Source organism: Plectropomus leopardus, chromosome 9 (assembly GCF_026936395.1).
Source record: "Plectropomus leopardus strain MGB_pleo_1.0 chromosome 9, ASM2693639v1, whole genome shotgun sequence".
Lineage (NCBI taxonomy): Eukaryota > Metazoa > Chordata > Actinopteri > Perciformes > Serranidae > Plectropomus > Plectropomus leopardus.
This window is the reverse complement of record NC_142184.1, coordinates 25,763,973-25,789,868: the sequence shown is the minus strand read 5'-3', so window position 1 is coordinate 25,789,868 and position 25,896 is coordinate 25,763,973. Positions and strand designations below refer to the sequence as shown.

The 25,896-nt window shown below is 39.5% G+C and overlaps 3 protein-coding genes across 6 annotated transcripts; all 3 read right to left on the bottom strand.

Moving 5' to 3' along the window:
- Positions 1-8: 8 nt before the first annotated feature.
- On the bottom strand, positions 9-5,750 carry LOC121946853 (uncharacterized). Of its 3 annotated transcripts, none has more exons than XM_042491647.2 (6): positions 5,548-5,750; positions 4,967-5,127; positions 2,380-2,498; positions 2,040-2,242; positions 1,825-1,911; positions 9-1,655 (listed from the first exon to the last, which is right to left on the bottom strand). In XM_042491647.2, exons 1-6 carry the CDS (start codon positions 5,652-5,654, stop codon positions 1,214-1,216), a joined length of 1,119 nt encoding a protein of 372 aa, XP_042347581.2. In that variant the 5' UTR covers positions 5,655-5,750; the 3' UTR covers positions 9-1,213. The 3 variants fall into 3 exon arrangements, with proteins under 3 accessions (XP_042347581.2, XP_042347582.2, XP_087938488.1); XM_042491648.2 differs by having other exon boundaries at positions 4,994-5,127; XM_088082362.1 differs by lacking the exons at positions 4,967-5,127; positions 5,548-5,750 and adding an exon at positions 2,600-4,960 and having other exon boundaries at positions 2,380-2,494.
- Positions 5,751-6,816: 1,066 nt separating this feature from the next.
- Positions 6,817-13,791, bottom strand: eif2s2 (eukaryotic translation initiation factor 2, subunit 2 beta). 2 transcript variants are annotated; one of them, XM_088082361.1, is made up of 9 exons: positions 13,633-13,791; positions 11,264-11,447; positions 11,039-11,160; positions 10,706-10,835; positions 10,523-10,623; positions 9,438-9,586; positions 9,262-9,318; positions 9,020-9,105; positions 6,817-8,252 (listed from the first exon to the last, which is right to left on the bottom strand). In XM_088082361.1, the coding sequence occupies exons 1-9, from the start codon at positions 13,645-13,647 to the stop codon at positions 8,077-8,079; spliced, it is 1,020 nt and encodes a 339-aa protein (XP_087938487.1). In that variant the 5' UTR covers positions 13,648-13,791; the 3' UTR covers positions 6,817-8,076. The 2 variants fall into 2 exon arrangements, with proteins under 2 accessions (XP_087938487.1, XP_042348453.1); XM_042492519.2 differs by having other exon boundaries at positions 11,039-11,139.
- Positions 13,792-15,218: 1,427 nt separating this feature from the next.
- LOC121946602 (charged multivesicular body protein 4b) lies at positions 15,219-23,892 on the bottom strand. The gene is made up of 5 exons (XM_042491246.2): positions 23,547-23,892; positions 19,638-19,815; positions 18,556-18,670; positions 17,861-17,987; positions 15,219-16,562 (listed from the first exon to the last, which is right to left on the bottom strand). The coding sequence occupies exons 1-5, from the start codon at positions 23,728-23,730 to the stop codon at positions 16,498-16,500; spliced, it is 669 nt and encodes a 222-aa protein (XP_042347180.1). The 5' UTR covers positions 23,731-23,892; the 3' UTR covers positions 15,219-16,497.
- Between the last annotated feature and the right edge of the window lie 2,004 nt (positions 23,893-25,896).

Genomic DNA, 25,896 nt, shown 5'->3' with positions numbered 1-25,896 from the left:
CAGCGAGATTTTTCATTAAGATCTTTAATTGAACATACAATAAAAAAAGGACATTTTCTCTGTTAGATCTCATTCGCATGGAAGAAAAAAAAATATCAGTTCCACAAGATGGAGAGAGATGGGGGTGCATTCATAAGTCTGATGTTGTTAAACGCACAAACAGACCCTCCGGAGATTTGAATAATGTACCTCACAAGTACAAAAACTCCAGTACAGGCTACACTTTAAATTAGCAGAGGCTCAACAAAACCCTTTACCCCTGGATTAAACTTGCAAAAAAAAAAAGAAAAAGACGACGAAATATAAATTGAGATTAATTTGTCAAGGCTGCAATCAGAACCAAGTGAGAAATGCAAGAAAAATTGGACATTTCACTTGAGGCTCCACGCAAACAGAAATCCAAAAGGGTCTTCAAAAAGATTACCTGCTCAGTTACCCAAAAAAGAAAAAAAGGGGGGGACAAAAAAGAAGAAATCAGTTTTCGATGCTGATTACACAGTCTATGTACAAGAGGTTAAAAAGGGAAAATAGTCCACCTACAATGCAAGTTGTTCAAACCCATATTAACTTGTAAATATGCAGTTCTGCAGCACAAGTTCTTGCATCCCAGTTGTGCATTTTAGAGTACCCAAAGACGACACAAAGTGTGGCCGATTCCTTGAGAAAGCAATTGTTGAGACCGGAAAAAAGGGAAACCATGCTCCAACACTGCAGCCAAATTCTACTTTTCTCCGACAAACATGCAATTTGAATGAGCATGAAACAAAAATGTAAACCGAGAGGCACAATTATGATGACGTAAATGAAGACAACTTCATTTTTGAGCTATTGACAGCTTTTGATTAAAACAGGATTTTGTGATAAATCTAAAGTTTACCTATCAAGTGGCGTCATTTTGGGGGACAGAGTGACTTGAAACATCGCTCACTGCAGCTCTAAAGATCACGACTAGCACTTTAATATCTGAAAAATAAATAGGAAGAACATTTGTGATGTTTGGGTACCAGACAAGACCGAAATTATTCCAAAGAGGAAGATTCCCTGTCGCTTTGGTGCATCCTCTGATTAAACTGCATTTAAAACATGTTTGAGACGGGTGCACGCTTGAAGGAGAAAAGTAGACGAGCCAGGAAACGTAAGCCAGTATGACGACACTGCTCAGTATGTACAGCATACGGATCAACAATGAGAGAAACGCTTCCCTCTAATTCCACTAATCCTGAGAAGCTGATCTAGACCGTGAACGAGACCTTGAGCGGGAGGCTGAACGCTTCTCCCTGGACTTGGACCGGCGGTCGTCCTCGTGTGGGGATGGGGAACGGGAGGGAAACGTGGCGGCATGCTCCTCCTTCCCGTTCTCCATCGGGGAAGCTGAACGGCTGCGGGACTTCTTGTCACCAGACATCTCCTTGGATCGACTGCGAGAATCACGCTCTGACTTTACCTTTGAACGGCTCTTTGAGCGGGATTTGGATTTCCGGTCGGCTGAGTGGGACCGGGATTTGCGGGAGCGTGAACGAGATTTAGATTTGCGGGAGCGAGAACGGGACCTGCGGTTGCGAGAGCGTGACTTGCTTTCTCCTGACTTGGAGCGAGACTTCCTTCCAGACCTGGAGCGGGAATGGTGACGTCTCTTGTTGCTACGGGAACGAGACCTGTAAGACATAAAAGAACCATATTTACTTCTGCCTGATTTTGCCATGTAACAATTTCTTTTGTTAATTTCTGGCACAAGACCCAATACACCTTACTTATCCACATCAATGCTTAAACTAGATCTCCAATCTGTATTTTATTTATTTGAGGGATTAGACTCAATCTCACCTGGAGTGGGATCTGGAGCGGCTCCTGGAGCTCCTACTTCTGTGGCTTCTACGGCTCCTGCTGCGGGAGCGACGGCGACTGCGAGATCTGCGGACAACAGCACAAGTCAAAAACAGAACTACAGTCGATTCTTGTGCAATTAATCAGTGTTACAACTTCATTACCAACACTGACTGACCAGAGAAACTTTGTGTGTACTTGTTTAGTGTTCCTACCTGGAGCGGCTGCCAGAGTACGACCTTCGTTTGCGAGGTCGGTCCTCCACCAGACGAATCTTCCGTCCATTGATATCTGTACCGTCCAGCTTGTCAATGGCCCTCTTCATGTCTGAGTGGGACCGAAACTCGATCACACCCTCATTTGTGCGTTCCTTGTGGGCATCAGCATAGGTGACCTCTCCTGCCTGACGCATGAAATCCTGCGAGACATCAAAAATTAGGAGAAAAACATTTAAATATGCTGAAAGCCTCATTCAGTCTTAACAGTTTACAGTATGAATCTATTGGTTACAACAATTTAACCGAGGAAAAACCAAGCTTGTGTTTTAACATCTACCTTGAGGTCCTGCCAGCTGCAGCGGCTGGACAAGTTCTCCACGATGAGTCGGTACTCAGTACGGACGGGAGGCCCATACTTATCCCTGCCAGAGCGGCTCCGGCTGCTGTAACCGCTACCTTTAAAAACAACAGCACATGAAAAAAGTCAGAAAGGACAAAAATGGCCGAGAAACAAAGAACTACTGGCCTGGGTTATCATATGAACACAAGGTAGTGACTTGCCAGATATAAGTCCAAGGGGGTATAAATTTGAGTTTAATAATGAAAGGAGTCCCTCTGATCCCATTTTCAAACAAAGCTTCAGATAAGTGATCTACAGGCCACTGCACGGGCTCTTTGTACTGTTCAGCATTTTGATGTTGTGCTCTGCTGCAAAGAACACCACTGCATCTGTTTCCGGCAATACAAAGCCTGTCTTACTCCAGTACATCACACTGTGATGCTATAGCCGCATAAACAAATGAACAGTGATGTTCTTTCAAGACCTCCGAACCCTGTAACACAAACAGAAAGGAGGTATCCACATAGGTTGCGGTCAAGGGCACTGTTCAATCAAATTAAGAAAGAACGGTGTGAACAAACACACAGACCAATCTTTTTGTATTTGACCAGATGTCGGTCTGAAATTTTGTTTACCAGTTTTCTGACTTACAACATTTGTTTTGATTGTAAGTTCTTTACTTGAGCCGCTCCACTTATGTTTTCTGTCAACATAGAAACCAATGGCAATCCTCACCATCACCCCTGGTCTATTGGCAAAAGGCTGCTGTCATCATGGCTTCCGGTTAGGTCAGCCAAGGATCAAGGGGGGGCAAAGGTCACACACACATTGTAAGGTGAAAGCCAAGGCCAAACGGGACAGGCAGTCATCTTAGCCAGTCATCTTTAGCCTCAATGGACTCTCAGCCTCAGCCCGCAACTGGACTCTTTCAAATTGAAACATCAAGGACTTTTGTTAATGTCGAATATAAAAATATATACCAAAGTTAAAAATACACATTTCACATGAAAATGTTAGTCTAGTCCTAATAATTAAGCTAAAACTACACTAGCTAGGTTTGAAGTGATTATTTGTGATTAGCTTCCTTATGCGGTGCAAACAACAAATTTGGAAATTCACGCCTTCATAACATGGCACACCAAAATAACAATTATCATCCAGGAAAAATTGCAATCCGTGATAGGGAAGCCTTGCTTCGAGCTATCTTAGCTAATACCAACTTATGAGTTCTTCTATTTGAGGGCTCTGACTTGCATATTGTTGTTCCATCCCAGTTGTGAAACACAGGCCAATCAATGGTGGCCCATGATCACTAGGGGGGAGCAAAAACGAGCAGGTCGATAACCCTTGGCGGTAGAAAATAAGAATTGTTCAGCAAGATGAGACCGAACACGCAAAACATTTTAAACTGCCTGACCAAGAAGAGTGTAAATCAGGAACTTTTCCCTTTGGGCATACAGCTAGATAACTTTATTATTATGAATAGTATGGTACGACTTCAAATATGATAGCAATGGAGATGTCCCGATCAGGTGTGAAGAAATGCTATCGGGCCTGATCAACGCATTTTTAATTGGTTGGGATCAGTTAAATCAAGCATGCTCCCCGACCCAACACTTGTTTACATCCAACGTCACCCAGGAGTCATAAACGCAGAGCACAATTTGCAGCAGATATTCAGGTGTTATTGTAATGCTGCTACTCAAATAAGTAGAAAAACTTTTATTTTCCGCGTTCAACTGTGACTAATTTTTATTTGATGCGACTAAGGAACTTTATGCTTTAAGTTGAGTTAAGCTATAACACTACTTTAATGTAGAACTTTGGTTACATTACTCATTTACAGTAATCAGTACTTACACCAAATATTTTTGAGAGCAGCTTCTGAAGACGAGTTTTAATTAATTTTGTTATTTTGTTGGAAAAAATGCTGCACTAAATACAATTGAGAATTATTACTAAAAATATTTCTGTTTGTTTACTTGGTCATTTTATGAAAATATAAAAAACTAAAACTTTCTGTGCATAGTGGAACCGTGGTAAGAGCTATTTAATCATTTACTTTGTAAAATTACAAAAAAAATTGTGACACTGTTTGGATGAAGACATTTTGTCTTGAAATGTATTTCAGAGGTATTAAAATGTCCAGCACATAAAATATATTGATTTTAATAACTTTAAAGTACTTGCTGTGTGCATTGTGCAACTGTGTTATCAAGGTCAATAAAAGTATTGGATCGTGACTACATACTTAATATCAAATGGCCGGGAACGTGGGCAATTAAAAACTTGATCGGGACATCCCTAGTTAGCTATTTTTGAGTTTGCATGCAATCCAATCCATAGTAATCGTGTAGCCACACAATACTCTATAATGGGATTCAAGACTTCTGATCATAAACCGTTACAGGGTACCTGCAAATCAAGAGTCATTTGAAACAGTCAAACATTTATAAACTTATGCTAAATGTCTGTTAATTAGCGCCAGCATGAAACAACAAAACAGCTCTCTGTGCAGTCCACATCGACACCTCACCCCAAGGGGAAGGGGAAGAGAGGGTATCTTGTAATAGACTGCACTTACTGCGCCCACCACCCCAGTAACCCCCACCGTAGCCATCTCGGTCTCGCCGCGGCCCCCGGGCATGCTCGACGATCACCCGCTCCCCGCACAGCTCCTTCCCGTTTAACTCGTACACGGCATCGTCGGCGTCCCGGTTATCCTCGAACTCCACAAATCCATACCTGGAAAGAGAAAAGAGAGGTAACGCGACGGTTAACAACAATCACAACAATGAAGACACAGTCACAATTACTCGAAACCCCACATGTGTTCGTTTTTAGGGCTAGCTAGCTATGGTTAGCAGGGCCTGCTAGCTCCGCGCTACAACAAACACAAAGACGCCATGTTGGCCATGCGACATATGCCACACGAGAAAGACGAAAAGTTGAGAAATCAAACAAACAACTGACATGGCTTGAGTTTTTTCAACAAATCAATCCAGCTGGTTTAACTTTGCGAGCTCACTTGACCGTAGAGACAAAGTACATTTGCTTTAATGCGTAAAATGTTGCTTTAGCTACGCTGACGTCGTTACAACGATAGGCTAACATTAGCAGCAGCTTGTTGGCTAACCCGTGTTTGCTTTTAGACCCACAACTCACCCATTTTTCAAATCGATTTCCATGAGCTTTCCATATCCGCTGAAAAATCGCTGAATGTCTTTTTCGCGGACATGATAGCTCAGTCGTCCGATATAGACACGGGGCATGGTTCCTCGCCTTGTTCTCGGCTGCTCTTCACGGTTGCTCGGTACCGAAGCTGGTGGCTCCTGCCGTTGGGCTGCTGCGGCTTCTCTTCCAAAAAAAGACGTCAAGCCAACCAATCAGCAACGAGCTGGCGGGGAGGGGGGGGTATTTCCGGTACTATCCTTCAAATTAAAAGTTGATACCGTTATAAAAAATATTATTAAAAGAATAAAATAATAAAAACATGAAAACTGATACGGAGTGGGAAAAAAGCATAGCACTGACAGTAGGGATAATACATTATTTTAACAAAAACCTGTACCCTAAGTAAATGCATAACTAAAAACAATTTAGTAATAAAATGCTGACTAATAATAATCGAGATTAATTTGTGTTTAAAGAGGACCTAACAATCTACTAGTTTAAAAATATTGTTTAGTATTGGCAGTGTTAATGCGGGTGCAGACTCTGTAGTGGTTTTGCTTCCTTTTTTGTTGTTTTTATTTAGCGTTTCTTTGCAGTTGTTATGCATCTTTTTGTGGGTTTGTATCTCTTTGGGATAATTCTGTGTCTGCATGCAGTTTTCTGTTTCTTTGTGGGCTTTGAGATGTTTTTCTGTGTCTTTGGGATGATTTTGTGTATTCTTTGGCATTTTTTTGCGGTCATTTTGAGTCTTTTGCTGGTCAGAACATGTTTATTTAAGCGACTTTTTGCAGGAAAGCAACGTTAGGCCTGTGCCCAGTCGAGCCTGTCTCAATAACTTGAATTCAGTTATTAGAACAGTAATATACACTTTTTAGCCGCTACAGAACATATTTGCATTTAGCTATTTAAAATACTGATTTTTTTTTTATTTACAGACAGTAGATATAAGGTTTTGTTAAGATGAATCTCAGCTATATAAATGCAATATTAGCAAGTAACACTTTTGAGCTTCCAGAGGTAGCAACAACATAGCACCAATGTTAACATTAGGGCCATCCTCAGCGCTGTAAACAGCTGTCAAGTGAGAAACTAACCTGCTGCGGATTCACTGATCTCAAAAAACAAAACTGTCTCCATGCTTAGATTTTCATTGCAATTAATGTAAAAAGAAAACAAAGTTTCAAAAAGTGATATAAGTGTATGGATTTTCTGTACAAAAGAAATTGTGGCATGATGGATAACAGAGAGAGAGAGCAGTAATGGAGAGAGAGAGAGTAGAATATTTTATTTTTGTAAAAACCAGGTTTTAAAATGATTCAAGCCAGACCTTCTTATCCACATTCCTCTAAAACAAGAACAGAGCCAGTATCATGCACGTCATGTATTATTCAATATGGAATGATACCCTTCATATCCTAGCTGGCTTGTGGTGTAAGTTTCTAGAATCACACTTGAAAATAAAGATCTGTTAGCGGACACTGATCTGGCTGTTTATAGGGGGAGGCATTTAGGTGTTTGTGTTAGGGGACTGGCATGAGCTCTTCTTAACAAAACTGATTTATTCATTTTAACACCAGATCGCCAATATTTGATAAAATGTGTTGATTTCCACTTCAAAAGGTCAAAGGAAGAAATAATGAAGTACACAGTTGCTCATCAATGTCACAAAGCACTCATAAACACACTGTTTAATTTCTATCTGTCTCACACACAACCTCTCTATTAAAGTCATCAGTGAGAGGGTGCTCCCTGCTTCAGCAGCCCCTAGTTGTTTGACTTGGTGGTCAACTCCTGCTATAAGATGATCAAAACCAGCTCCGTGCCTGAGCCTGTCAGACTAGTTACACTGACGATTCTTCCTGCATGTACTCCAGCCTGCTGATTTCTATCTTTAAAAAGCCAGAGCAGAAAACTCTGGACTGGCATGTTTTGTGTTTTAGGGCCAAACCAGAAAAAGGAACACAACCTTGAGTTTAAGCAATGTGGAATTCAGGTATAACCAGGTGACCACATGAGCCACACTGATACAACTACCAGAGAAACTTGGCTCTGTCATTGTAGATCGACATAGCTTAACTACACTTTGGCTGACTGAATAAAGAGATGTATTCCTTATCCAAAGAAAGATTCACGTGTGGTGTATGTTAAGCTGGAGAGGAAAAAATGAGAAAGCCATGTTAAATCAGGGTTTTCTTGCAGGAATCAAGAATCACAGCAAATGAAAAATAACAACCTAGGAGGTGGAGGGTTCATCAGCCAGACAACAAATCAAATGCATCCAACAGTGTGTGTGGTACACATCATCTGCTTTCGCTGCCTGAACCTCATCTGTCAGCTCTAGATACTCTCTCACTCCCTGCCCGGTCAGGCCAGGCCACAACTAAACAACAGCCAAACCCTCCCGCAGTTCGATTCAGAGAGTCCTTTTAGCGAATCAAAGGGGCGTCCGACCCGAGCTTCGGCCCTTCTGAGGGGAAAGGGGAGGCCGAGAGAGGAGGGGGAGCCCAGTTCCGATGGTCTTTAGTTGGCTTTGGCGCGGAGCTGCGCCCTCTTGCCCGTCACAGCCTGGAAGCCGGTCTTGATGCTGGCGACGGAGCAGCGGGAGTGGCACGTTTCACACTGCAGGAAATAGAGGCGAGTGTCCTTCTGCAGGATGGTCTCAGGGGAGCGGCAGGTGTGACACGTCACGTATTCCTCTGCAGAGGTGAGATGATATTAGCACTGCAGCACTCACAGGAGCAAGGTTTGGTGCTCTTTTAGATTGTTTTTTTGTAAAAGTACAAGATGTGGAAATTAACAGAGTTGATTAACAGACCACTGACATAGCGCTGCACTGTGGGACTCATGGTGGACAGTTAATAAAAAGAAAAAAAAGAAAAAAAACATTGTTTTCCTTTTCAAAACTTCATATATATATTTTCTTTTTGCAACTTCCACCCCTCACAGAGGATATGTTACATTTACATTATAAATGGATTTTAATGTGACATAAGAAATGTAACATCATCAGAGGAAACTTGTGGGAGCTGTCACTTAATATTTGCATATTTTTATAATTCAAAACTTGTTGCCAATTTGTTCTATTTTTCTACATAATTCTTCAAAATAAAAATGATAATATAATACCCTATACCTGTAGTCAGGGCACATTTTGAATAAGGAATTAAAAAAAAAAAAAAAACTTCTTGTATTATTATATTATACTTTCTGGTGTAGAAATCAGTTTTTCGACTTTCATAACTTTTCCAGGAGTATCGTGACTGTGAGAACCCTGTGTGGTGGCCGCGAGGCACCTTTGTAAACGGGATAACCCGTTCTTGTATTTAATTCAAAGATGAATACAGACACTGAGTGTGTATGATAGAAAAAAGACTTAAAAAAACAAAGCCTTAATTTAAAGAGTCAGGTTGGGTTTGCATGTGCTATGATTCATTGCTAAACACTTGGATTAACTGATACTTACTGATATATCTTCTCAACACATTTTCTATCTGTTTCTGTTGAAATCTGCCTTTGATCACAAGCTGGTTATTTCCGTCTATGGATCCACTATGAGGAGGAAAAAAAGGCACAAAGAAAAACAAAAAAACTTTAATAATGGACATGGAAATGTTACTTTTCATTTTAGCAAGTAGTGGCTAAAATTGACCCAAAATCCAATGACTGTATTTTCATAATTTCATGATTGCAAATACACAAACTTACCTTGTTCCCAACTCAGCCAGCAGGAAAGCGAGGAGATGTTTAGGCTGACGATGCAACCTGTGATGAAATACATGAAAGGCCAGTTTGAAGATGCAGTACTGGTGTCGACTGGGATTGTCAGTAAGAGTGTGAGACGTTTATACAGGCGTGTGCACGGTGGGAGAGGGGAAACTCACAGTTTGCAGATGTCTGTGAAGTTGACGAAGGAGGTTTTCTTGGTTCCCACTCGCACCACTTGAGGAGGCTTCATGACAAACTTCCTCTTCTCTCCGGCCACCATGTCGGGGTTCTTCTCTCTCATGATGTTGAAGACTCGGTTCAGGAGCTGAGACAGAGAAGACGCAGAGTAATGCCAACTGCAGTTTATGCTGAGTGCATATACGCCAGGATAAGATCTTTAACATTTGTAATTATTGTTTCGGTTTATGTGTGCATGCTGGAACTTTCAATACAGGCCAATGTCTGCACAGAACAGAGGAGAATGACAGTAAAACAGAAATATTAAAAAAAAAAAAATCCTTCAGTTTCAGGGCCTTCAGTGACCGCCTGTGGTCGGTGCTCGGGCCCTAAATGTTAAGTTCATATTTAAATATTTGTGACTCATATTATTCTTTGTCTTAATTCTATTTGGTGGATAATCATGATCATGTTTCAATCATTTGGGGACTTAAGTGGAAGTAAACAGAAGCATCACGCCGCCATGAAGTCACTGAGTTAGCTTGAACCCCATTTTTAAAGCCTGTATTGTTTACATTTTGAGCAAATGGCTAAAATTAAAAGTTAGCCGAATTAACTATTAGCAGTTCCTGTTTGCAACATGCCCGTGGATGTACATGTAACCATTACCGCAATATTCTGATACCAAATATATCTTAAAATCGTGATGATTTTCAGGCATGTTCTGAAGTTCTAAGAATCATCTTTTCCCTGCAATGTCTGAGCGGATTTACGGCATTTATCCACAACAGACAACTGATATAATGATGTCCTCAAGACATGACACTGAACCGAAAAATATGCTTGTTATTCATCATGAATACTTCTTGTATTTATTCCAGGTTGCAGGAAATTAAGATGGTAAGAAGTTGCGATACCGTACACAACTGAAAAAGAACGGAAAACATCTGAGTGGATGAAAAGACTGCTTACATCTTTAAATATCCTTGAAAACAAATAAGCTGTCCTTCCTCGTGTAAGATGAAGTGTAAATGTCCAAGTCTTGGCTGTGTATGTGTGGAAAGTGTGTTTACAGCGGTCATACCTCATCATAAGTGTAGTCTCTTTCAGTGCCGGCCCAGGCCGGTCCTGTGGAGGAGCTGAATGAAATGCCATCATTGTTCTTCCCCTCATCGTCCTCCAACGCTGGAAACACGTTACACAAACATATTATTTCACACGTCTTCCTTTAGCTGTCTGTTTTGAACATGAGGTGACTTATTCTCACCGTCATCCTTCTCCAGCGGCTCTCCCTCATCAAAGTCCACTTTCTTTGACTTCTTCTTTTTGGTAGGAAGCATCAGGTCCAGGTTGTCCTCCTCCAGCACCTCCGCCTGCTCTCCCTCGATTTTCAGTTCCTGATTCGGACCAACGAGAAGTGAAATTTGGTGAGGAGATGATGAGAATAACCGTGGGAGTGTGGTTAGGACAAGATGAACAACAGTGAAGAAGTGTTGATGTAAAATGATTTGAAAGGCAGGATGGAAGCACACAGAAATGTGCAGAGTAGAATATATGAGAGGAAAGAGGAAAACCTGGATGTGGTTCAGCAGTGACTGACCTTTAGTCCCTCCTCCACGTCATTATCAAATACTTTCTTGGGTTTCTTTTTCTTTTTCTTCTGATTGAAGAAGTTCAAGTCGTTTAAATCATCGGACGGCTCTGAAGACAAGACAAAACGAACTGCTCACGTCCAACTTAATGTACGCTGACGGTTAAATGTGCAACATCACATCCTTCACAAACAATATGCACTGACGCTGACGCATCTCTTTTTCATTCTTACCTTTCTTCCTGCCTTCATCTTCATCTAGATCCAGCTCCTTGTCGTCTCCGGTCTCTGGCTCTGCCTCCTTTGCCTCCACCTCTTTAGCCTCTTCTCCTCCCATCCCTTCTCCTCCATCCTCATCCAGCATGAAGGGCTTCTTCTTTTTCTTCTTCTTCTTGGTCATGTTAGGATCGAAAATCATCTTTGCGGAGAAACAGAAAAGAGAGAAAATTAAGCTTAACAACTTTGAGAAGTTTTTTTTTTCAGGCAAAATAGCGTTTACACAATCCTGTAGATATTTTTACATAAAACCCTTCCCCAGTTTTTTAGAAAAGCACATATGTATATGCACAGCAACTCATTCAGTCCTTCATTTTCAGGAGAATATATTCATATATACTTGTCCTCATATGCAGGTTTAACATATCTATACACATCTACATCTATATTCACCCGCATAACCACATGGACACAACCCGCAAACAAATGTGTAATCTAACCACAATTTCTGTGTTTAAATCGAGTCTCTGGGGAACTTTTTCCCTTTTGAAAAATGATTTGGGTCTTTTATCAATTGCTTACTAATTTGTTGTTTTGCTTGCACCCACCTCTGCAATTACTGATTTTCATTTTCATTCAATGTATTACGACTCTGTTTTTCTCAGAATGTCTTCAAATCAAAGTTTAAATTTTGTCCACCTGCCACAGTGGCTGGTGGATTACAAAATCTATTCAGTAGATTGTAGCCATTGTTTTTTGGCCTGGTTAGAGAAACAAATCCAGCAGCCACTTGCATATTTTACCAACATTTGGCTCGTGGCTGTCCCTAATTTCCAGCCCTGGTTGTATCCGCTGGGTCACTGCAGGTCATTTTAGGTGTGTTTCACTGTGATCATTATCAATTACGTGACAGTGTGTTCTGATGAGGCAGAGAGACATCTCATCTACTGATAATGTTAAATATGTGTTTTATAGCTCTTATAACATGAAAACTCGACATTCACAGTATGTTTGTTGTCAAATTAACACATTTAATTTCACCAGCTGAAGTCAACTGGTAACATTAAATAAAAGACAAGTGCTGTCACATATTTTGCGCTTTGATATAAAACAATGTAATGAGCACACAGTGAGATATAACTAAGGCCATAAAGGTACAATGATAGTTTAACACAATGTAAGGTGACTAGCGAGCACACAGTGATGTTTATGATATATAAATCTGAAAAATGCCAAAATACACTGGTGGGGGGCTTTGAGTGTCCTTTAATAGAAAGTGACATTACACTCACATTATGATCAATTCACAGAAAATTAATCTGCTGTGTTAATGTCATGCTTAGCAAAAATGGCATGTATTAGTGTTAGACTCTCAACGGGACAACACTATTTAGCTTTATTTATAGTTAATCAAATATCTATGTTTTATCAATATTATCTTATATCTGATATAGACTTTCGAACAAAATGAGAAATCTGAATTTGTCAATTTGAACCTGTAAATTTGTGATCTTCCATTGTCTTCTGTCACTGTATCAGTAAACATTGTGTTGGGCAATTATTAGCTGAATCAAAATGAAAATAATGGAGATGCAGCCCCACAGCGGACACCTGCCTACCTCACCTAAACAAATGAATAAAGACGGTGTGATACGAGACCGGACTGAAACGTTGCGACCCTCTTCTTCGTCTTAACGATCAGCCTGATATTGTAATCTCAGTTATCTGATGCAACTATCTGCCAAACCGGTGTGTCATCGCAGCCGGATGAACACAGAAAAACTGACCTCAAGAATAATGATTTGGAAAATCTGAAACCCATTTCTTTCACTACCTAACATCTGAAACTACAATGCGGACGTCACGCTGCAGCAAGGCTTAATTCATTTAGAGTCCGTAAACAGCTGTTTGAAATAAAAACACAATTCATGAAGTTTGATTTCGATGATGTTAACCATGATACTTCTGACGGCTGTATCACAGAGCAGCCGTTACAGCCGGTAACGGCTGCTTTGTGTTGAGCGTTAGCTCCGCAGCTTAGTTACCAGCCAGCTAACGCTAGCTTGCTAACTTCAACCGTCGTTTTGAGTTATTCAGCAGTTATGACAGGGCGGATTCACCAACCACGGTGATGATTAATGACCCGCGGGAAGTGTTAGATCGTGATACAGTGGTATATTTGGTGTTTTCTTCTCGTTTTAGCGGGCCGCCCGTTGTTAGCTCGGCTGCAGCCATGTGAGAGCTGGTGCGGGCAGGGAGGGGAGCAGCAGCGACAACGAGGCCCAAAGTCATCCACAACACCCATTTCACCCGATAATTCCCCTAATTTCAGCCAACAAGTCCACACACCAACACGGAATAAACAGTAGATAACCCGGGTGACTCACCTCGTCTCCTGACATCTTTGCGGGCTGGAAAGTGACTGAAATCTGGCTACTTTTTGTTCCTCGATCTGTCCCACAAGGCTGCGCCGAAAATTTCTTGCATCAGCGCTGGATCTGCAGTGCGCAAGCGTCAAGTCGCCACATCTGTACGTCACTGCTTTGCGACGTCGCGTTGTAAGTGGGTGTTCAAGAACCGAATTGCATAACCAAAACCGTTACTAAATATGCTAATTAATACGGTTTTAGAGGTTCAGTACTGGTTTTGAAAGATAAGGACAAATCAGTAATTCATTTATAATATTATTAATATAGCTAGATATTATATTTTGTACATATTTCTTGTAGTATAATTTTTATTTTTTTTATTGTGATTCTTTTATTATTTCCTTGAATATACTTCCTCTGTACCACTGTAGGTGATTTGTAAGGGAGGAGAGTTGTTGCAAAAAGGGGAAGGCATGTCAAATAATTTTTGGGGAAGAGACTAAGGGGAAGGGCATACAGCTTTAAACGGCTGTATTTTGTATTCAATTTAGTGCAGATTTGAAAAGAAAACAGGCCCTCAAAGCATGAATATTTTCTTTTTCAAAATAAATAAATACATTTTCAACAGCTCTTGAACACATTTTGTTGGACAAACACTTCTGTCAGGAAAAAACAGAACCAAATCTAGTAATAGTGATACGTCATCAAATTCCCGATATTCTACATGTCATATTTAGATTTTGCCAACAATATACAGTTTGCACTAACTAACCAGTAGTGCACGACAAGAATGAAAAAAAACAGGCTTTTTTCAACTCCAGAATTTCATCTTCAACTTTTCACTTCAAGGGGTAATTTTTTAAAATCTAACAACTAATTTATGGTGGTGTCATGCATTTAAATAAATACATATAGCTTTAGCAGGTTAAAAAAAAAAACATCCCCTGATAAATACAGAACAGTCCCTAAGTGAAAACCTATTTGACAATTAATCTCATTCTAATTGTTATTCTATATTCAGGATAATAACAGTTATTTGGCGCTTCCCTTTGAATGTTAGAGCAAGTCTTTCTGATAAGAATAATTTAAAGCCCAACTGAAACTGTTTTGCGGACACTTGAACAGTCCAAAGTGTGCTGTTAGCATGTACAGTATAAATACAACTGGCTGACATTAAAGCCCTGAATCTAAAACCTGTGAACAATTAGCATCACCAGCAGGATAAATACAGTAACTGCTGTCTGCTACAGGTGCCTGATACCAGTGACTGACATACCGTATATTTTCTAATGCTCGTCTGCTTAGAATATATTTACTGATATGTTGTTTGAGATTTACTGGAACTCAAAGTGTTGACAAACAGCCTTCATCTTTGTGTCTTTCTGTGTGATTTTAAATACAACTTGAATGATTACCAGATTAATTCACTGGAAAATATTTTGATTTCGATTATTCATTTAAGTCGAGCTAAAGTGAAAAGCATCTCATGGCTCCAGCTTCTCCAGTGTGAGGATTTTCTGCTCTTCATTGTTGTCTTTGATAGTATGTGGTGAAAATTAGGACAGATTATAATGTCCTGGCATATCATAAATGACAAAACTACATTCAAAGAATTGAGAACCTTTAATGATTTTGCAAATAATATTCTCATCTGGATAAATAAAACATAGAAATGCAAACATGCTTGTCCATCCGTTCTTGTGTTGTTTTTTCCTATGTAAGAAATGTACATTGGGACTTTGAAAAACTAAAAGAATTAACTCTTTAAACTCCAACATGTTGTAGATTGACTATAATCTAATCTTTTACAAACCACCATCTCTTTCAAGATGCAGTTAATAAGGTGTGACAATAGTTTATTTTATTTTAGTTTTTTCAACATGATACGATTTGAAACAAAAACCCTAATGGAGAGGACCGAGACAGACAGAGCAGGATGAAACTGTTAGGCTTAAAACACCTCTCTTCCAAGCCGTGCATTGTGATCTGTATTGTGATTTCCAATTGTTGCATGCTTCACACAACCTCGACAGAACCTCTCAGTGACGGCAGAAATACAGTATATAAAAAGAGACACGTTTGGGATATTTACACCAAAAAACAAGAACCACTGTTGGGAACGCCTTTGGGGCAGGGAGAAGTCGCTGAAATGTCGACAAGAGGCGAAGAGGAGGTGGGGAAAGGGACAAAGCACGCAGCCTGAAACAAAAGAAGAGGTTTGGATTCTGGCAAACACACAGCTCATAGCTTCTCCATCCAGCTCATGCTCCGCTGTTCTCCTATTTTCAACAGCATTAACCAAAAAAAAAAAAAACAGAGCCAAGGACTGTTATTTTTATCAAGAAAGAAAAAAAAAACACCCAGCCAGATTAACGCCACTAACACAGGTAAATATGTGAGTTCAGAAACAGATTTTTCAGGATTAAGCCTCTGTGAAATCATCCAGTGACGTCAGCAGCATCACGCAGCCTGTAACACCGATCACAACTCTTGATCGCACCACAGAGCTCATGACATCACACCTCAGTATGAACTAACCTCTCATGAACTACCCTCTCTGAGGTCAACGACCAATAAGTGCTAGTATTATGTTAAAATTGAGGGTAAAAATATTAGTTGGGTTTGCAAAGGTTTGTGATAGAGCTTCGATATAAAACCCTCCAACTGGCTTGTTTGCTGAGCACCCCGGGGCTTCTGTATTTGTGAAGGGGAACGGGAAAACAAAGTATACAGCATTTTTGCTTTTTCGTAGTGTTACATGAAGTCAGCGCACCTCAGTCACACAAAAATATACTCATACACGACATCCTATCAGTCCATTCATCCCCCCTTTGCTCCTTCTCTTCCCTCTCTGATGCAGGTATGATGTGGCAGATGCTGCGTTTACATGGCTTCCATCGCCCAGCGCTGCAGGTCTTCCATGTCGTCTTCATCCTCCTCTTTCTTGGCTTTTGGGGTGAAAAGACAGTTGTGAGAGATTTTCGGACCTCATCCTGAACCAGGATCAACCTCTACCTCAAACCTCTACTTTAAAGGGACAGTTCACCCCAAAATCAAAAATACATATTTTTCCTATTACCTGTGTGCTATGTATCAGTCCTGACTGTTTTGGTGTGAGTTGCAGAGTGTTGAAGATATTGCACGTAGAGATGTCTGCCTTCGCTCCAATGTAATGGATGCTCTAAGCGCCAAATAATACATTTGAAAAACTCAAAGGCAAAGTCTCTCTCCAGAAATCATGACCCAGTTAATCCACAGACCTTGTAATGAGCAGTTTCACGTAGGAACTATTTTCTTTCTGGTGAACTACACCCACCCAACCGTATCACTGCACATAATCTACCACTAGCTCACCTAGATTGATAAATTGTACTTCTGGTAGAAAGAAAAATATGTATTATTGATTTTGGGGTGTACTGTCCCTTTAACAGCTGAGAATCAACAGGGTTCCTACAGCTTTAGACAAGTGAGATTTAAGACTTTTTTAATGCCACTTAGAATGAAATATAAGACCAGTTTTACAGAGGCCAATTCTGAAGGGACTCTGGTGTTAAAGCAACAGATATTCAGTGAATTATAATTATTTTTATTATTATTATTAGTAGTAGTAGTAGTTGCATTATTATTTCTAAATTATCCACTATTTTGAGCTTTTGCAATGCAATGTCAGCGAAAACAGATTCATTAAAATCCCATCACCAATGGCTTAGCATTTGCAAGACTTTTGAAGGATTGGTTTAAGGCATTTTAATGCCAATTAAGGCCTTATTTTTAGAATGATGTATTCAATGCCTTTTAGGACTTTTTAAGGACCCATGGGAACCCTGTTAAAGAAAAAGTTCCACATTTTGGAAAACACAATTATTTACTTTCTGGGAAAGAGTTAGATGAGAAGACTGACTCTCATGACCGTACTAGGGACGCAGGACACATGACTGGCTGATACATTACTGGCCGATAAGGAGGAAAATTCAGTTGTCTCGTTGATCAGATAGTGGAATTTCATTTGATAAACATGTCCAATTATGATCTCATCATTTCGTTCAGACATTGGAAATTATTCTGCTACAGTGAAATCACTTGGATAGTCGCCCTGTGTAAGGCCATCATTACTCTTCTCCAGGAACTGAATAACCAGATTTCCCAAAGTGTGAAATTATTTCTTTAACTTTTTTCTTTAACAAAAAAAAAGATTCTGCATTCAGGCTCACAGAGTTGTTGTATCGGTTTATCCAAAGGCTCTTACCAGGTCTGGCAGGTAATGAAGTAGAAGGCACATTGGGGAGAGGGACGTTTTCTGTTCCCCCGATCTCCAGCAGGTTTTTGTCCAGCTCCTCCTGTTCTAGCTCATCCAGCTCCGCCAGCAGCTCATCCTGAAAAACACAGCAAGCAAACACTAAAGGTGAGAATAATCACCAACTAATTCATGCAAAGTCAAACTCACAAAGATATATATCTGTGTAAAACAATACAGATTAAATGTCAAGTGTTATTCTTTTGTTTTTTCATTTGAGTAGGTGGTATGCTGTGGTCCTAATTTTGTGCATCTGCACACTTTTTGAGTAAAATGTCTGAGAGTTGAATCAAAATAGTCAGTTGACTGAGGATTTGAGACAGTGTATTCATTCTTTCTGCCATGTTATCCCTGAATGACTGAATACCATCAATTAGGGTGAAGCTGGTGTGTGAATAAGACCATTCAAATAAGGGCAGCCTTCATGCCGGAGAAAGGACTCAAGAAACACAGACGTCAACACAATGTCTTTAACCTGGTGGGTCACAAAACAATGCTGGGCAGCGTCAAGTATGATGCTGAACTTCACTCCACTGAGTTAACTCTGTGTTATCATCCGTCTGTCAGTTATTACTGTATATTAAAACACAGAGGGAAAACACGTCCGCACAAATGTAAAAATCTAATATCTAAAAAGCGCCGCCCACCTCATCGAACTCTTCTCCAAAGCCGACGGGTTTAGAGATGGCGTCAGAGATTTCCTGGGCCAGCTCCTGCTGCTCTGTAATGTCCTGCATCAGGTCGTCCACTTTGTCAATGTCCCTGAAATGATAAGCAGGGGGTGAATAACATGTGAGTATTACAGAATGCACTACTACATCTTTTAGCCTTGTTTACCAACACATACTGACATGCATTTTAGCAGGGAAGTGTTTGTCATATTATTTTTGAGCTTGTCTGTCACTATCAACATTATAATTACGGTCGGTGCTGATGGGTTTGGATTAAGGAGGTATTACTGCATGTGGATCAAATCCTCTGTATTTTGATATAAAGCATATTCTTCTTTTATCTTTCCATTGATTTAAGACAGACAGACTCTATTTTTACTTTCACTGTGTTCCCATGAAGTTAATTAAGGAGCAGCAGTCTACATACATCATATTTTTGAGCAGGTTTCACTTTAATCTAATCCATCAACCAATCAAATTGTTAAGAACTTTAAGGTATACTAAGCAGAAGTGTTTGTAACTTTTAATAAACACTCTCACCAATAAAAGTGAAAGTAAAGCTAACCCCAGATTCACTTTCATTTGGCACTTCACATTGATATATTTGCTTTTTTTTTCAGAGTGGTGTCTCTTCAATGCCTGCTGCTTACAGTCTTGCACCCAGTTGCTTCTTTTTTTAAGGCCCTGAACTCATCTGAGCACTGTGGGGGTACGCACCCATAAATGTCACAAACACAGAAAGTAAGACAGAAACACTCTGCAGAAAAGTACACCACCACATACTTCCAGTGAGTCAGAAGTGAAAAAGAAGAGGGATTACTTCTGCACGAGTCTATACATTGCTTTTTTTGATGGTACATATTTGTTATGTTATGGTATTTTGCAAGGTATCTTTTTAAGGTAGCTTTATTGTGGTGTTTCTGTTCTATATTTACGTTCTTGACTGTTGCAGCAGCTTCGCCTTTATGCTGTTTCCTCCTAATATGTTCAATGTATACTAATTAATTAATAATAATAATCATTTTTTAAATCTTTAGTGGCTGGGTATTTGCTCTTACATGTTTTCATGGGCACTCTTCATGGCCTTGGCAGCGAAGCCCATGTTCTTGAGCACTTCAGTGTTAGTGTTGGCGTTCTCCAGAGCCTCTCTCTGGAACTCGATGGTCGACAGCGTGCCGTCGATCTGGTTGAGCTGCTTCTCATACCGCTTCTTTCTTTTCAAAGCCTGCAGAGCAGCTGAGGAGACCAAAACAGAAGAGAAGGAGTAAGGATGAATAAATTGTTACAAAAATGATTAAATAGATTTGACGTATTATGACAATGAAGTCAAACTGTGAATCACTGGGGTTGTCCTTCCTTTGACGTCAGCTTATCTTATGCTCTGGTGAATTACAGTGATCCACCACTGACTGGAATCATAAATAAAATGCTTGCACAAGAATCTTCCACGTTAGTGACTGCTAGATCCACGAGGACAATTAGATATGACTAGTGACTGGCTCTTGGCTGATGAGATGAAAAAACTGTAAAGTAGATTTGAATCAGTCACAGCAGTCACATGACCAAAAGGACTAACTCACACCTGACGGGCAGCAGTGAAACTATCAGGGTCGTACTGAGTACTGATTCACTGCATTAACCTTTGTGAAGCTGGAGGAGGAAATAGCTGAAGTACAGTCAGAAAGTATTCAAGCCAAGTCCAAGAACAAAGCTTTTTTGTTGAATACAGTGTAACACTAAGACGCTTTAAAGGTATTTATCAAACTCCAGTGATTCTTTGCTTAACAGATAACCGACAATATAGGTGGGGAGGGACAATATATATTAGTATCTTATCATTGCAATAAAAAATTATGTTTTTTGACCCACTTGTGGTGACGTAAATGGGATGGATGCTACGCAATATACATCAAATCTCATACATCTTTGTATGCAGACCCTCTTGACTAAGGGCTTGACTTTTATCTATTCAGAGATACACTTTAACATTAGAATAATGTTTTTTTTCTTTTCTTGGTTAGTAGCAGAGAACAGCAGAATGACTGTAGTAAATATTAACAATAAGAGAGGGTAAAAAACCGCAGCCAGTACCTGTGAATTGATACTGCTGAAAATGAGTATTGAGTATCTAATATTTTTAGAATAAATATGTGTGGCTAAAACACTATCAGTATATGGAGTATATGGAGAAGGTGGTTAGTACCAGACACCTGAAAAGCATGAAAGTGTTGATTCAGGGTAAAATTTTGACCTGACAGAAGTGCAAAACAATAAGTGGGGGGTAACTAATGCCATGTCGGTCTGGTCATTAGCTGTTGAGATGTGTTGCTCTTGATTGCTCTCAATGTTATAGAGAAACAGGAAATACCAATGGAAAAACTGACCAGTGGATTGATTTCCTTGTGGTACTTCCCAAAACCGCCACCTCTGCTGGATAATACTATCAGATTTTCATGCTCTGTTGTTAAGCAGCTGCACAGAAGACTTAGCATTGAGGTGCCATCCCCTCTGTCCTGCCCACTCTGGTGTAATCCCATTTTTTCAGCTGGAGGAAACACACTAAGTTGCGAAATGTGGCAGAGTCTCCGCATTACAACAGTTGAACAGATATTTAGGGGGGAAAAAGTTATCCTTCCAAAGACTTTAACATCAAATCTGGCCTCTTGGACTTATTCTTTTTGACATATGCTTAACTATCTTCTATTTTAAACATGCAATGTAAAGAGGGAGCTGTACTTGCTTGGAGTGGTATCAGTGTCTTCAGTAGGCAACCCTGTCAAGAGGCGTGGTCTCAAATGTCTATAACTTAACGTCTAGGGCTGCCCCTGATGCATATGTTTCTGTCCAGCTGGCTTAGGAGAGAGAAACCTAAATATATCCTTGACTGCTTCTCAGTGGAACACAATTCAGAGGTCGGCCTTGAGCTCTTCTAAATGTACGAGATTTAAGATTATACAGTGTATGATTCTGTGTAGAGTATAAATTACTCTTGCTAGGTTATCCAAGATGGATGATTAATATCGTTATTTTTCAAGGTATTGTATCAAAGTTCAAGTATTGTGGCAACACCACTGTAGATATTTAAAGATTTATCCAATATTTTTGTTGATACTTTCGGTCTGTATTCCAGCAGTGTCATCAGTCCAAAATGTCCATGTGCACACAAGTAATAATGACGGTTAATTCAACAACCAGCCCACCACGTTAATGAGCTAGCTGATGTCAAATGAAACTTCAGCGCAATGCAAATGACAGGAGACGTTATCAAGTTTAAAACATCTACTGGAAAAAGTTTAAATTACACTCAGTCACACGGTACAAAAAGCATGTGCTCCTGTGCCTAACGCAGCTCTCTGCTCAACTAAACCGCATTACTTCATCTAACAAAATTAAAGGGAGCATCATGTCAAAATTCAACATACGTGCATACATAAGTGATGTTTTATTCGATGTCTTGACTTTTCCATCATATTTATATTTATATATTATTTATATTCACACACTGTCACTCTTACATTAGATCAGATGACCAGGTGTTTGTAGTTGTCAACTACAGCTGAGGAGATAACCATGGAGAAGGTGAAACACATGATCAGAATAATCACTATAATGACTCTTACTCACATTCGTTTCACTACTACAGTGAATTAAATATTGAAAAAAAAATAAAGTCCCATTTTTCTGGGGACTTCCTGAAACTCCCTACGGGACCCTGTTTGAGAACCACCAATCTAGAGTAATAAACAGGTGCCCTATTACCAGTGGTGGGAAGTAAGTACTTTACTGAAGTACAACACTGAGGTGCTTGTACTTCACTTGAGTATTTCCATTTTTTGCTACTTTATTATTCCGCTCCACTTCATCTTGAAGGTAAACACTATATTCTACTCCACTACAATTATTTGATAGCTTTAGTTACTAGTTACTCCAAAATGTAATCAACTAATAAATGATGTTGTATGAATATAGATTAAATTACCCAGCATATAAAGTCATTAAAATGTGCCCCACCATTACCAGCTGCAACACTGAAGTGATGAACACATTGATGCATTAATTAATATGATCCAAAGATATAATATTTATCATTCTGAAATGGGCCGAATCCTATATTAGGACTACTTTTACTTTTGGCACTTTAGGGAACATTTTGATGTAGATACCTTTGAATTTTTGCTTAAGGTAAAAAATCTGAATACTCCCTCCACCACTGCCTGTAACACCTATGTGATTGTATCATGAAAAAAGATTTTAATCATAATAATAATGAGAATAATAATAATTACATTCTATTTTTATGGTTTATATGTTACTTTAATGTTCGAATTGGGTCGTTTAGTTACTGTGATATCTTTGTTTCAATATTACTGATGACAAACAACATTAAAGTTATGATCTTTGTATTTCTTTGCTTTCATTATTAACGTCTCTAATAACCTCTGGAAGTTCCTGTGCAAACACCTGACCAAGGTGCAAACACGCCCACCTCTCTGACAGCGATATCACTTCTTTTTAAAATGTTCAACTCCAACACTCAACCTTTATCCCGACACACTGAGCTCGTATTTTTATTGCCAGTCTCTCTGCAGCATGTAATCAAACGCATAACTGTAGCTGTGTCACTTGCCACACCTTTAACTTTTGATTTTTTAATGGCCACCGATCACTCGGACGAAAAACAAATCACCACAGATATGTTTGGAAAAGGCAAGGCTAACGTTGTAAGAAGTCAACAAAAATCAAACGTGAGATAGCCTTATCAAACCTAACACACTCTCGACCAATCATGCACTCATCTCGGGTGGTATCTCCGCGTTAATGTCGGTAGGTGAGGCTGCCAACAGTTCCATCAGCTGGGCAAAGTTAGCCAACTTAGCTTACGTGCTAACATTTAGCTCAGGGTTGTTTTCCGGGCGATTTGGCGATAAAGCGTAGAAACTATGGCAAAATACGCCTTGATATCTCACCTCTTTTGTTTTTCGTGCCGTTTTTCTTGGCAATTGCCAGCTCCTGTTCGATCTTTTTCTCTAGAAACTCCTGCTTCTTCGTTAGCATCTCCTCCGTCTCTCGGAGTTTCTGGATCGCCTCCTGTGGGCTCGGTCCTTTTCCCCCTTTTCCACCTCCTCCAAATAACTTACCAAACAACGCCATATCTGGTATGCTACAGTCACACTAATTATTAAAAAAATAAGACAACAAATGTGCGAAACACCCAAGAAAATCAAGCTTAGCTACCTCGCTGCTAGGCTACACTGACACTTCGCCCTAGCTTGAAACCTGGAAGGGTTGTTGATGTTTTTCTACTTCCTGGAGAAGGCCCTATGACGTCACGTTGCCCAGTGACTAATGGGCGGGGCTTGTTGGGTCTGTCTCCATCTGCTGGACAACTGGAGCATTAACTGTTTCGCTTCACTTTGTATTTATACTGTTATTATTTATTTTAATTTGTTTTACTCTTTTTAACACGTCTCTTATATTCTCAGTACTGTGTCGTTACCTCCCCCAGCATTTTGTTTTTTTAGGGACTGTGCATCATTTCATTCAATGAAAGACCAACTAATTTCTGGACATTTTAAGACAACCTGCAGGTGCACTGCCCTGCTGCAGTGCACCTGTGGCCACACCCAAAACCACTGACGTCACAAAAAGACTCTCTCGTAATAGTTTAATAATAATAAAAGTAATATAATAGTAAAAGTACTAGTATATAATTAGTAGCATCAATAGTAATAAATCCAGCACACAAAAGCAAACATAACAAAAGACTTGGTTATTACGGAGATAGCTTTGTACCTAAAAGAGTTGGTTACATTTCTACATTCAGACATGTACAAGTGTTCCTCTCTAACTTCAGAGTACGAAAGAATATTTATTTCTTTGCTTATTTCAGTCAAATGAACTGTTTCAATTTAGTTTCACCAAAAAAAAAATAATTTCAGACACTACTTTAGACAGATGTTATGATTCATCTCAAATATTTTTTAAATGTCCTACAACATGTCAAAAGGGATCTATAAGGTTTTTCCAGGTCAGAATGTACTTTATTTATCAAAATGGGGGGATGGTGTTGGTGTGACATTTTTTAAATTTATTTTTTTATCAAATAAAAAAAATGTTCTAGGGGGAAAATGCATGGCCCTCCCTCCACCATAAATTACTATAGTTCATAGTTTGTGGCTATAATAAATGCTGTGATTTGGGGGATTTTTTAAGGAAATGTGTCCTTCAAACCCACTTGCAGGTTTTGGGGTTCTGAGGGTAGGCTATGTAAAATAAAAAGTAAATATAATAATTAAAGTTGAATGCCCCTTCACCAAGCCAAATCAAAAATCATAACTCCCTCTGCAGTGCTCAGTTTTATATTTTATTTATTTATTCATTGGAGTGCCTGCCTCATTTTGCACCACCACCTCCCCTTTTATGGATAATGAACAGTCCATTAAAGGGGTACTCCAGCAGTTTCTATTGTCATTATTTTACAAGTCACAAGTACGTCTCAGGTATTTGCACTTGACCAAGACAGGCATGTCAAGACTCAAGTTCCAGGACTGAGAAGACCCAAGTCAACTCCTAAGTCCCAAACATTTAAGTTTTGAGCCATAAACAAGTTATAATGTGCTCTTCATCAAATGTAATTTAAAATGTGCCATTTTAACAACAGATTATTACTACACAAAGCCTATTAAACAAATCCTTTTTAAAATGAGAACTTAATTTTAAAAAGTAGTGTTGATACTGCACATTCTGAAATGATCAGATAAAGCATTCATTTTTGTTTGTTTTTGTCTTGCTTTGTTGTATTTCACTAATCTTATATTGAAAATAAGTCTCCAACATTCTCCTGTCAAATTAGCAAGGGGAAGGTATTGAATATTTTCAAGTCAGTCTTTTTTTGAGTTGCCAAATCATGTTTAAAAGCATCAAATTTGTGATTCAAGTCTGACTTGAGTCCAAGTCATTTGACTGGAGTCCACACCTCTGGTACCATCTGCATAAAGTTGAGAAACATGCAAAAGAGACATTAGATTAATAAATAAAGCTAAATTGATGTAGAAGAGGATGTAAAATCCAGGCTTTTGAGCACTAGTACGGTCCAAGCTCTTAAAATCCTAGAATGCAGCCATTATCATCTCTTTGGATATTCTCTATCTGATAAATGGCCAAAACAATTGTAACCCACCACATCCACTCTGACAGTTAAGAATTTGTGGTTTCACAGCCCCAAATTCTGATACACTCCCTACAGAGCCCCAGAAGATACAGCTGTCACCTGTAGAGTAAACTGAGCTTCATGTGTACGATCAGTGAAGTGCTCCC

Excerpts from the sequence above, each read along its gene's own strand:
- LOC121946853 (XM_042491647.2), bottom strand. The coding sequence starts at position 5,654 with ATGCCCCGTGTCTATATCGGACGACTGAGCTATCATGTCCGCGAAAAA. Across the intron at positions 2,499-4,966 it reads TTACTGGGGTGGTGGGCGCA|GTAGCGGTTACAGCAGCCGG; the intron begins GTAAGTGCAGTC and ends TTGTTTTTAAAG. Across the intron at positions 1,656-1,824 it reads CGCTCCAGATCCCACTCCAG|GTCTCGTTCCCGTAGCAACA; the intron begins GTGAGATTGAGT and ends TATGTCTTACAG.
- eif2s2 (XM_088082361.1), bottom strand. Across the intron at positions 10,624-10,705 it reads GCCGCTGGAGAAGGATGACG|CGTTGGAGGACGATGAGGGG; the intron begins GTGAGAATAAGT and ends ACGTGTTTCCAG. Across the intron at positions 9,319-9,437 it reads TTCACAGACATCTGCAAACT|GTTGCATCGTCAGCCTAAAC; the intron begins GTGAGTTTCCCC and ends ATTTCATCACAG.
- LOC121946602 (XM_042491246.2), bottom strand. The coding sequence starts at position 23,730 with ATGGCGTTGTTTGGTAAGTTATTTGGAGGAGGTGGAAAAGGGGGAAAA. Across the intron at positions 19,816-23,546 it reads CGGCACGAAAAACAAAAGAG|CTGCTCTGCAGGCTTTGAAA; the intron begins GTGAGATATCAA and ends TGGTCTCCTCAG. Across the intron at positions 18,671-19,637 it reads AAGAGTGCCCATGAAAACAT|GGACATTGACAAAGTGGACG; the intron begins GTAAGAGCAAAT and ends TTATCATTTCAG.